Source organism: Lemur catta, chromosome 9 (genome assembly GCF_020740605.2).
Source record: "Lemur catta isolate mLemCat1 chromosome 9, mLemCat1.pri, whole genome shotgun sequence".
NCBI lineage: Eukaryota > Metazoa > Chordata > Mammalia > Primates > Lemuridae > Lemur > Lemur catta.
Genome location: NC_059136.1, coordinates 60,537,281 through 60,550,203, shown reverse-complemented (window position 1 = coordinate 60,550,203; position 12,923 = coordinate 60,537,281). Strand labels below are relative to the sequence as shown.

General features: G+C 38.9%; 1 protein-coding gene across 1 annotated transcript in view; it reads left to right on the top strand.

Moving 5' to 3' along the window:
• Window positions 1-12,923, top strand: part of CPQ (carboxypeptidase Q) — a 434,372-nt gene that overhangs the window by 356,622 nt on the left and 64,827 nt on the right. The window contains exon 7 of the mRNA XM_045560416.1: window positions 3,731-3,932. Within this exon, the coding sequence (XP_045416372.1) occupies window positions 3,731-3,932 (202 nt within the window). The remainder of the gene's footprint in view (window positions 1-3,730; window positions 3,933-12,923) is intronic.

The window sequence follows — 12,923 nt, the reverse complement described above, 5'->3', positions numbered from 1 at the left end:
TCTAGGAGCAGGTTTCTTCCTACACCCTGTAAACAAGAAAATGAGTATCTCGCTACATGTGCTAAAATGCATTGAGTGAAATGAGCACGGCTCTGCTCCCTGTCACTAGCTATAATCAGCTCTTCACATCTACACTGAGCGTGTCCCCACACGTGGCACAGTAGGGAATAGGGATATTTGTGACGACACATTCCTGAGAGGCAGCAGTCCCAACAGCCCAGTGACCCAGCTATTCATTCCAGTTTCTTTGTGCAGAGACCTTTTGTTTTCCCTACTCCTTCACCATGTGCTAACAATTAGATAATGACTCCATAAATGTGGAGAAAAAGCCATGTCATGGGTGGTGGGTGGTTTGTTTTCTTAGTTCTTTATTGAAAACATATGGAGATGTTTATATATAAATAGAAAACAATTGAATGCTGCCATCATGTTAGCAGCAGCTAATAAAATTCCACATGAATAGAAATCAAACATTTCTCTACCTATGCCAGAATTCTGGTTTACTGATATCTGTACATCCTGTCTTATTTGGCTTGAAAAGATGTTTTATGATTGTAGGCTTTTTATTCCTAGTTGAAAGGAAACTGTGGAGCAAGAGTTTTTTGTTTTTGGTCTTGGTTTTTTTCATTCCTCTCTTTGCTTAATTAAATTACTTTATTAGCAGGAACAATAAATTCTGTCCAAGTAGACTTTGTATTCTGATCATGAAAAAATGTTTAAGAATCTATACATTTAACTAAAGTCTCTGTATTTCTGAATTAAAAGTAAGGACTTGCAGGCTGACAGAAGTGATTCTGAGGAGACAGGGTAGTACAGAGGTTGAGAGTGCCTGCTTGGGCAGGCAGAACTCTGGGTTTGAATCTGACTGCACCACTTAACTAGATTAGTAACCTTGAGAAAGCTAGTTAACCTGACTAAACCTCAGTTACTTCATCTGTGAAATGGGAAATATAACATCACATGGGATGAGCTATAAAGTGTTTCACAGTGTCTGGCTTGTAGGAAGCATCACAAAAATGCTACCTATCATTATCATAATCAGCTAAAGAAGGGTTTATCTTGGAACCATCCTTGAAAATCTGAGAGGTATTGATGCCCAGTGCTAAGAACAGTAACAATAATAATGCTACTGTTTAGCAAGTGCTATTTATGCAGTAGCTTTACAATGCACTGTTTCTTACAACCTCATGATCTGGGTACTATTATCGTCCCCATTTCATGGAGGAAGAAACTGAGGTTTCACAGGCTGCCCAAAGGCACACAGCTAAGGATTGGTTAATATGCGGATCAAACCCAGTCTGAATAATTCCAAGGCGTGTACTCCTTATCTCTTTGCTAAAATGGTCAACACATATATAGCCTATAGCACCTTTGAAAGTTCCTTTATTTACATATTTTCTATGTTCCTATCTACATCCTGTGACATTACATAGTGGCATTCATAAACTGTGATGTCCCCTGTCCCTAGGACATCATTTGCAGTTAAAGAGGGCCAGGGAAGCACTTAATGAACATGCTGTAAGAAGTTCAATTCATGCAACCACTTTCACTTTGGTCTACAAGAGCCTTTTCTTTAAAGGTGCATGAAGCTCCATATGCACAAGTTCATTATTCAAGCTTTTGTCCCAACCAACCTACAAATGGAGAGGCCAAGGTGACATGACTTGGGGACAGAGGGAGAGGCCAGTCACCTCCCTCCCCCACTGCCCCCGGCAGCCCAGTGTGTCAGTTGCTGAGTCAGGAATAGAACAGAGTGGGTCCAGGGCTATGTCCACCTCACCAGGCTTCTCATTAGTGTTGAGTCTGACAGCCAAACTGCTAACTAGCTCCACTTTTAACCTAAATAGTACATAATTAGGAGCACTTTGCCTGATTTTCTTGTTGGAAGAATGAAATTTGCCTGCAATATGGGAACCCTCACATATAAGATTTCCCAATTCTGTTTTCATTTGCAAAATATATTGTGATTTTTTCTTTTCTCCTTTTTGCAGGGAAGAGAAGAAGTTTGGGGTGAGGGGTATGGCAGGGCATACAATGGAAGGCCAAATTATATGTCAACCTGCTGACCTAGCACCAATGTACTAGTTAAATGAGCCCTGAATGTAAGACATTAATGCAAATATTTTGCATGTTATTAACTCTAATGATGCTACCATAATGCAGTAGCCACAGCTACTGAAAGCTGAGGTGGCACTTTTTATTATAAATGCCTTGGGTCTTTCACTGAAAATCACCATGAAGACAGAAATTCCTTAGAAGTGAGAGTAGAAATATGAGCAGGCTTCTGCTTTGTTAACCTTCTCATCATTAATAACAATAAAAGAAAAAGTGTTTTGGTATCCCAGGGCCCTGCATTCAGCTGGCAACATCCTCCTTTAAACCCGGCCACTATGCTTGCCTTTGTAACAACAGTATACTTCCATGGAAAATAGTTAGGAAATCATTATAAAATGGAACCTGTTTTGGAAAAAAATACTTATGCAACCCTCAAAATTGTTATGTAAGTGAAAAAAATCATTCTAATGCAGAACAAGTATGACTTACCACTCCAGCCTCAAGTTAGTGATGGCAGTGTGGAGTTTTGGAAAGCATAGAATTTCAGAGCCAGCACTACCATTTGCCACCTGTGTGGCTTTGAGCAAATTATTTGACCTCTCTGATCTTCAGATCCTTTCCTATAAAACAGCATCAACAATAAAGCCATTTTGTCTATTTTATGAGTTGTCAAAGAAAACCAAAGATTGCAAATGTGAAAGCTCTCTGGAAGCACTGTACAAATGTTACTATTGATTTTTATGAGGTGAATAATGAGGAATGAATAGCAGTGCTGTCCAAGAATAGCTTGGGAATAACTCAACCAAAGTGGTAGTTGTTCAGTCCTGAAGAAGTGGATAGATCCTGGGAAACAGATGGCCTAGCCAGGTTGACGGCCTTAAACTTGCAAGTCTTAGGGCTGGGTAGCAATTTAACTGTGCAACCTGTCAGGAGCCTGTTATATTCTAAGCTCTTGCAGTGACAATATTGGCTACATGAAATCACTGTGTGCATTCTTACCAGACTTTATTTGGAAAGAGTTTACAAACTAGTAGCCTGGCAGAGTTGCTTGAGATTAGAGTGCTATGGTTTTACACCAGGGAGAGCAGTGTTTCATGTCTTCTTCTATCACCCCCCTCCCTTGGGATTCAACAGATGGAGCAACAACAAAATCAGACACCCAAGACAAACCTGTCAGTTTGATGCCTTTAAGCTTTGGCAGAACTCACAATTCAAATAAGATAGAATATCTATTTAGAGGGAAGAGGTACAAAGAAATGAGTTCATAGAGTGTACTTTCTTTTGTCTGGGCATGGCTAACACTGTCTGGAGATCCCTGCCGTATAGGAGGAATTGTATATTGGTACACAGTAGACACATAAGAAAATTGGTTGAAAGAATATTGCTAGTAGAAATAATTGAACAACTTTAATATAGGGCTTTATATTTCCCTTCACTATATTTCTTGAATCCTTCCAAGTCAGCTCCTGAGTTTGGCAAATCCCTAGGATGAGTAATTGTGCATCTCAGAATGGTTAGGTAACATGCAGGCCAGACCCTAAGTCAGGCAAGGCAACATGGGTTTTGGCCGCAACTTGTGAGGAGGTAAAGTGCTTGGTTATTTTTGTTTGATAGTTCCCAGAGAGAAAGCATAGAAGCAACAGATATGAACCAAACATTTTTCTCTTTTGTTTAGGTGAATATTTCCAACTACAGTCTGGTGATGGAGTCTGATGCAGGAACCTTCTTACCTACTGGGCTGCAGTTCACTGGCAGTGACAAGGCCAGGGCCATCATGAAAGAGATCATGAACCTACTGCAGCCCCTCAATATCACTCAGGTCTTGAACCACGGAGAAGGGGAAGATATTAACTTATGGATCCAAGCTGGAGTGCCTGGTAAGACCAAAAGATGAAATTGATTCCTTATATACTGCTACAGATTTAAAATAACATTTCTGTTTTAATATGGCACAATGGATACTGGTAGGCCAGTTAATGCATAGAAACCTTAAGCTTTTCTCTATAAGGCATAATCTGATGATTTTCAAAATTGGAATACTAGTACTCACCTTATATTTGCTCACCCATCTGTCTTCTCTTTCTAAATTATAAGCTCCTCACTCCCAGAGATTCTGATTTAGTGATTCTGGAATTGGGCCTAGAAATCTGTTGTTTTGTTTTTCAAAGAGGTATCTCTGGTGATTGTAGCACAAGTGATCTCACAACCAAAATCTGGGAAATAGAGTAGAAGGCAATATTGTTATTAATATTCTTCTAGTTCTAGTCCTGTGATGAGAAATCTTCACTGATCCAAATAATTCCCTATTCAAATACTGTGGTATCTGAAATGTTACCGTTAGAGATTCATTCTTTGAGAGTGCAATACTTCCTGCTAATCATGTTTTTCCTTAATGCAAAGACTCCTGTTAAGAGGTTAGACATAAACTAATTTATCCTGATCAGTGACTTACCATGTGAATATCCTGAGGAGAAGTCCTAAGCCCCTGGGGACAGGGATGAAATCGTGAAAGGGGAGAACACCTTGGGAGCTTATCGGAATAGCAGCTGGACCAGTCTTAAGAAAGACAAACTTATACTATTAATACTTCACAAAGTTGCCTGAGACTGGCCATGGAAAGGGCTATTGATATTATGTGTTTGTGACCCACGGTTGTTCCCTCAACACAACACATAATCAAAAAAATTGTTAAAGGATCCATCTGCAAATTGTTCTTTATACAAATAAAAAGGCCAGATTTTGAAAAGTTTTAACATTACTGTTTCTAGAACTATTTCTGCATGACAAAACATGTCATAGGTACAAAAACAGTGTCTCTAGACCCATTCCACTCCAGCTTTTTTTTGCCTAGACTTCAAAGTAGATTTTTCCAATGGCATATTACATGGATTTAAGATTTTTAAAAAGCTTATTATTGAGATATTGCAGATTTTAAGGCATATTTTAGGTTTTAAAGTTTATAATAATCTTTCATAGCTAAAAATAGGAGCTTTCCTTTATTCTAATACAAAGACCCAAATTCTCTCCATTTGTTCTGTGTATATTTTAAAATTCTCTTAAAGCAATATTTCCATTTACAATGCTGTACATCTCCTGGATAGACCCAAGACTCTCTCTATATATGTCATTGATAAACATGATCTAAATATAGGGGAGAGAGTTTGCCCTTTAAGCACAAAATCATTTGTTTGAAATTCTAGATTTTTACTGAGCCTTAAATTTTTCAACAGGAAGTTCTTAAAATCTGAGAAACCCTAAGTGAGCTTCTGGGTAGTAGCTGCAAGGAAAAGACTGGTGCATTGGGGGTGAATTAGAGTGGAGCCTGGGGGTGCTCAAAGGGGAGGTGAGAAGGAGCTGAAACCTAAGACAGATTTAGGACAAAAAACTTGTACCTCCCTCCCTCCAGTATTTCTTGCTTTGTTGTGTTTGATCATTGAGATTTGGCTCTAGCTGTATTCCTTCACACGTACATGTCCCATAAGAATGGTTCTGTTTGGAATGAGCAAGTTGATCTGATTCTTTTCACCTGAGGTAAGGGAGCCTTTTCCCTCTTTGCCACAGTAAGGCAAGGTCAGATTTGATTTCTACCTAGTAGATTGGAGTGGGGAAATTAGCCCATTATGATTGCCTAAGAATTAATAAGAGTTACAACTTATTGAAGTCCTACTATTTGTAAAGTAATCAGTTGGACTTTTTGCAGACACTATTTTGTTTTATCTACACAACCATCCTATGAAGTAGATATGAGTATCCCTATTTTGCAGATGAAGAAACAGACTCAGAAGGGTTAAATGACTTGCCTAGGACTATACTGCTCTAAGGGCAGAAGTCACCCTGAGAACAGGCCATTTTGGCTTCAAGGCTGGTGGCCCTTTTCCCACAATATGCAACAACACAGGGGAGTCTGGAATGCTGAGATGGTCTTCCAAATCTCTGGCAGTGTCTAAAATGTTTATCTTACTCAGCTCTTGCTTATGCAAAGGATTTCAGTTCATTCCTGCTCCAGAATAATTTCCCCCTGGGAGAAAGGAGTTTGTTATTGTATATAACTACTCATTTCTTCTCACATTCTTTGTTCCACTCCCCTTTTTACCCTTTAGATCAGAAAGGTTTATATAAAGTCAGTAGATCATTTAGACTACTATGAATGTTCCTGGAATTATTTAATTTAGAGTACTATAAGATAGAACCAAATTATTGTTGTCTTCACCTTATTACTTTTGAACTAGCTTTTGATATTTGAAACTTGCACTACTCCTGGAAGAAACAGTGGAACTGCTTGTGTTACAACTATAGTTACCTATTGAAATTTTTAAGAACTTTAGAAAAAGATGAATAACCATAATTGATCTAAAGAAGAAAATAAAAATATACCAGTTGTGTACCCTATATTCTTGAAGATCTGGCAAATCGTAATAACTTAAAGCTAAGAATAGGATTCTAAATACTCATTAAGTTATTATGTAAATAACCACTCCCCTAAGTTTTGAAAAATTAGTGAGAAATAACATTTCCAAACTCCATCCATTCTTTTTTTTCCCTTTTTCTTTCCTCTCTTCCATTGATTCAATGAATATTTATGGAGTCCCTACCATGTTCTAGGCCTATTAAATTTTGATAATCTGAGGTGACTATCTGATCACTGAGCCCCAATTTTTTAATATTCTATGAATACTGAATACCAAAATATTAATTAAGAGCACAGATAGAATTAAATTTCAACATCATTTTCATTAATTATAGAAGACAAATAGATCAATTTCTGAAAGGACCATGTTTGGGATAAGAGAGATGATGTCCTTCACCCATCTATATGGTATCCATAATGGACAAGGTAACTATCAACACAAATATAAGGTTGGGGGGCGAAATAAGTATCTTGGATGTCCTTTCCACATAAACTCCCTGTTCTAGATCTTTATACTCCAGCCTCCTCCCATTTCCACGCTGCTCCATACTCCTATTCTTCCCCTCCAAATCCTAGATGCCTTAAAGGCACACTGTCTTCATTGATATTCATGAATCCTTCCTTAGTCCATGGTGCTCTAATGCGTTTCTAAATTTCCAAAGCACTTCTAGTCTTTATCCCACAATCAGGCACTTGATTTACACCCTATGATATTGTTCTTGTATTATTAATTTATGTGCAGCCTGCCTCCTATACTAGTGATCAGTTCTTTGAGGTTAAGGTCAATAGTTTCTACTTCTTTGCCTCTTCCATAGCTCTTAGTTTGATTTGGGAAAACATTTAAATTCTCATAAATCGGACTTGAGAGAAGAAACAAAAACATTGAAATGATTATTTTCTCAATAAGCTTTTAGATCTCTCAACTTAAGAGTGTGGAAAAAATAAAGGATGCTAAAAAAAAAGAGTCAAAAAATGTAAAAAACATTGGAAGAATGATATAAAATAAGAAGGCTAGAGCAATACAGATTACTTCTCTTAAAGGAACAAAGACTAAGATTTTGAACAATATCTTCTAAAACTTTAATGATTCTCACACAGAAAATGGTTAACAGTGATTCCCTGACAATTTCAAAGACAATATAAGAAATAACTTAAAGTTATCTAAGAGGGATTTAGATTAGTCCCTATTCACTCCAGATAGCGAAGAGGCTTTAAATCTTAAGTTTTTGTCTGATTCCTCAACTATGAGCTCTAGGTTAGAATAACAGTAGTCTGTTTCATTTTGTAGAATATGTCATCAATGAGGTATAATCTGTGGTTCTTGGATGTCCCTAAATGCATCCTTCCTAAACATCTTCTCTCTTTAGAAACTCTTCCATAAGATACACATTAATGAAAAAAAATTAGATACATCTTACTGTGATGTGAGGGAGGGAGCCCACTCTTACTCTGTACCTGCCAGTAAGAATCTCCTCTGCTTCAGAATCTGAGATTCAAATTCTTTTTTAATGTTGTTGGCTTGTGGTAGACAGTGTGTTAGAAAGACTTAGAGGCCTTCAGTGTGTGCTCTGGCTTCAGAACTTCTAACTACATAGGCAAATAATATAATTTTTCTAAGCCTCACTCATTTGTTTTTAAGCATCCTTATTTAAAATCAACTATTGTATGGCCCTGGGGAATTGGTAGTAAAAAAGACAGACAAGATGCATATACCTTCACAAACTATAGACTAGTGAGTGAGACTTGGTTATTTCATCTGCAGAATGGATATGGTAGCCTATTTGTCATCATTTCTACAAAGTCTCCACATGTGTTCCTCTTCCTTCTCTGTCCCCTATCTCATTGACTGGCACCATGATCCAGAAACTTCAAAATCGTCCAGGACGTATAACCAAATGGTCACCAAGTCCTGTTTACTTCAAATCCCTTGTATTTCTTTTTTTTTTTTTTGAGACAGAGTCTCACTTTGTTGCCGGGGCTAGAGTGAGTGCCGTGGCGTCAGCCTAGCTCACAGCAACCTCAAACTCCTGGGCTTAAGCGATCCTACTGCCTCAGCCTCTCGAGTAGCTGGGACTACAGGCATGCGCCACCATGCCCGGCTAATTTTTTCTATATATATTTTTAGTTGGCCAGATAATTTCTTTCTATTTTTAGTAGAGACAGGGGTCTCACTCAGGCTGGTCTCGAACTCCTGACCTCAAGCGATCCACCTGCCTCGGCCTCCCAGAGGGCTAGGATTACAGGCGTGAGCTACCGCGCCCGGCCCCTCGTATTTCTTAAACCCATTTCCTCCTCTCCACTCTACAGACCTTGCCTCATCAGAACTCACTGACTCCTACAGCAGCCTCCTACTAATGTCCCGACCTGCATTCTTAATCCCCTTCCACCTAATTGGCTCACAGCTTCCAGACTGAACTTCCTAAATTGAAAATCAATATATCAGTTGGGATGCTTTTGCTTGAAAAATAAAACAGAAGAACCAACTCAGAATGGCAGTAAGGGTATCTTTAAAATTCACTTAAAAAGAACTCTGGAGTGGGTGGTTACAGAGTCCATAATTCATTCAACCACATCAGGACCTTGGTTCTTTACATCTTTCCATGTCTCCATCCCAGCATATTGACTTTTGTCTTCTGGCTTGTCCTTTCGTGATCCCGAGATGACTGCAGTTGCTCCAAGCAACACGTTTCATACATTGTGCAATAGTGGAAGAAAAAATGTCCATAGTGGATATCCCCCTGCTTTTTTAAAGAGACAGGGTCTCACTATGTTGCCCAGGCTCAAGTGCAGTGGCTATTCACAGGCATGATCCCACTACTGATCAGCATGGGAGTTTTGACTTGCCTTGTTTGCAACCTGGACCAGTTCATCCATCCTTAGGCAACCTGGTGGTCCCTTGCTCCCCAGAGGTCACCATATTGATGCCAAACTTAATGGACATCCAATCAGCAGAGCACCCCACAGCCCAGAGCTCCTGGGCTCAAGCGATCCTCCCGCCTCAGCCTCCTGAGTACCTAGGACTACAAGTGTGTGCCACTATGCCTGGCTGGTATCCCTTTTTAAGAGTGAGGAAATATTTTTCAGAACCCCTAAAAAAGGTTTCTCCTTAATCTTTTTGAGCACAATTGTGACAGATGTCAATGGCTAATTCATGCAGCATCAATGGAGTGGAATTACTAAGATTGGCTTATATTGATCTAATTTTACCTCCTGGGGATAGGGTGGGGCCCAGTCTCCACTGAAAAACATAGCTTCCTCATGTGTGAGAAAAAATGGGATTCTTTAGAAAGAATATGAGGATTTCCATGAGGTATGTAATTAAGAATAGCTACAATATCTCATCATCTCTGCTCCTCTCTTAGAATCCTTCAGTGTCTCCCCACTGTCTCTGGAATGTTATGTATTACTAAAGTGTTTACTTAGCATGGGATTCAAGGCCCTTCTTGTTCCACCGCCTAGCTTGTGTGCAGCCCCCTGATCCATGGCTCCTCCACTCCCTTCTATCCATCTGTCAGTCACGCAGGTCTAATTGAAGTTCCTGGCACACCCTTGTGCTCTCACACTTCTTGCCACTGGACCTGCCCTATTCTGTCTTTTTCACCAACTAATTCCTATTCACCCTTGATTCAGCTCCTTGTTCTCTAATATCCTAGCATCCGAGTGTCTCTTAGGTTTGCTCCTGTAATGCACTGTGTTCACCTCTCCTCTTAGCACTTCCCCTGCTCTTACAATTGTGATCAATTGTGAATTCCTCAGAATTCCCAGTACCTAGAAGAAGTGCCTGGACTGCCACAAAATGACTATGAGTCAAATGCTGAAGAAAGAGAGTCTAGGTTTATAGGAAGAGTAAGATAATATGAGAGAGGCTTATTAACTATAATGCACTATACAACTGTAAATTATGATTAATAATGGCATTGCTTCATTGAGTTGTCCTCTTTCTTTACATATTGAATTGTTTTAAAAATCATATTTTAATTTCTTTCATCTTTTCTATAGTTGTTCAGACTCCATGTTAAAGTACCAAATATACAGACTACTGAGAATCTCACATATTTTCCATCTTCTTATTTTTGTCTAATACCTCATATGGCATTAAGCAAAACTAAATTAAAACTTTCCATTTCTGCATTTCGGAAGGCCTTTTTCCTAAGACATTCCAAGAAAGGAGACAATCAGGACACAAGTAGGAATGGTAGTGTAAACTAAACTGAAGGCTTGGCCTCTGGACCCAGGACTCGTGTGTTATTCAGTCACCAGATGGAATAGTGCAACCCAGCAGTTCCATGCCCCCTGCTGTCCCTAATTAAAAGATGCCTCCCTTATGTTGAAAATACTCTGTGCAGTGATGTTTGAAGAGATCGATGCTCCATGGTGAGTAGATCTTACCCCACTGGGAACATGAAAAGGTCACTCTGATTTGTGACGATAGCCCTGGGGCCCTCATTTAAATATTTGGAGCAGTTTCATTCAATCAACAAGTATGTCTTGAGCACCTACCACAAACCAGGCACTGTTTAGACACTGAAGATAGAGCATGAAAAAGACTTACCAGGTCTCTGCTCTTGTAGAGTTTACATTACAGAGGAGGGATAGGATAGTGGGAGGAGACAGACTAAAACAAAAAAATAAATCAAGAATGGAGAAAACTATTAGAGAGGCATAAGAGTTATACAGAGAATTATAGCGGGTGGTTTCCTCTTACCTCTTTAGCTCAGGTGAGTTAGAGCTCTTGCTTTAATATTCCTTGCCTGCTATACGCTAGGTTGGTGTGTATAACATCCTCATCAGTACTGCATTCCTAGAAATTGTGCATCAGAACAGCTTCTTCTGCTCTTCCCCCTGGCAGTAGACCTGCTTCAGCTGCAACATGAGCCATTGAGTATCTTGCCCAAGCAGACCTAGCTCATGCCTTCTAGGATGAATACAGATGAGGAGAAGAGAACTGTCATAGGGCAGTTAGTCATGCACTTCCTTATAAAGTCTCTTCTATTGCTGCCTTGAACTATTACTTAAAACACACACTTTTACTTGAAAGTTAATATACTTTGTATTTTATCTCTTTAACTGGATTGAAGACCAATAGAGTATTTTATTCTCGTTTATATACCCACAGCACCCGTTATTACCTGGCACATGAAAGTTATCCCATAAATGTTTACTTATTAGGTGTATTGATTTAAAGATGAACACAAGTAACAGTAAAAGAAAGTTTTTGGTACAGTACCAAGATAAATAACACTTGCAGAATAACCACAGGCATTCATAGGACAGAGGACAGGAGAAACCTGGAAGGAGGGAGCTTGAGGTGGATACTGAGGGATATGCAGTATAAGAGTGGACAGAAGGAGTAGAGAAGGACATTCCTGGTGAGAGAAATAATATGAACATGGCAGGTGTCCCTGTGGGAAACAGTTAAGAAAGGGACTTCCCTGAGTAATTAATCTTGGAGAGCAGTGGGTGGTGAGAATAGTTCAGTATCTCTGGGTCAGGTGAAGAAGGTCCATAAATTTCAGCTTGAAAACTTCTGCAGCTGATGCAAAGTCATCAGAAGTCTTTATCAGGAGACACCTGATGAAAGCATTGTTTTAGGATGGGAATCCCTAAAGCTCATGCCAGGAAGTATCCGGATTACGCTCACGTAGGAGGCTCAGAGCGAAAAGCACTTAGAGGGAAACAAGAGCTTGAGGGAGTAGCAAAGGGTGAGAAGCAATTACTTTAGAAAATCAGAGGATGGCATTATAGCATTGCTCCATTTTCTGCCCTATAATGACCCATAAAACACTCTTAAGTTTCACTATCTACTATTTCCTGTGACTTCTAATAACATAGCCTAGAAAATTTTTCCTTCACTATCTGTCCTTTCAAGGTCTCCAGGTTAGCTCTTCTGGGTTCCCCTTCCTATGCATTTGACTTTCCATCAGTTTCAATGAATGCTTTATAAGTATTCTAATTGACTCCTTATGTAACACTTGAATCAATGGGTAGCTATATTACATATAAATTATGGAAGACAGAAAAATTATACATGGTCCCTTCTCTCCCAGAACTCACAATTGAAAACTGACTGCTATTTGGTTGACTTAATAGTGATGAAAATAAGATGAAAGACTTCATCATAGAAAACTATTAATGAACAAAGCTACATTGAAATTTCTAAGAAAAAAACTGTAGTGTTCTAGCTTTCTAATGTGACAAATTGTTCCAGGCTGTCTTTTACATTTCCTGCCCTAGATCTGAAATCAACTATTTCTTCAAAGAGCCTAATTTCTTTTATTAAATCATAGTATTTAGAAGCCACAATCTGAGCAGTAAATGTGCTTATTGCTACTAGATTGGTCATTGCTTTTAAGCATTTTCAGCAGACGGAACTAAAAAAATGTATTTTTTCTCTAAAGAGAAATTATATTATTAATTATATGACATTTCCAATTCAAGTTCAGGACTGCGAGGTTGCACT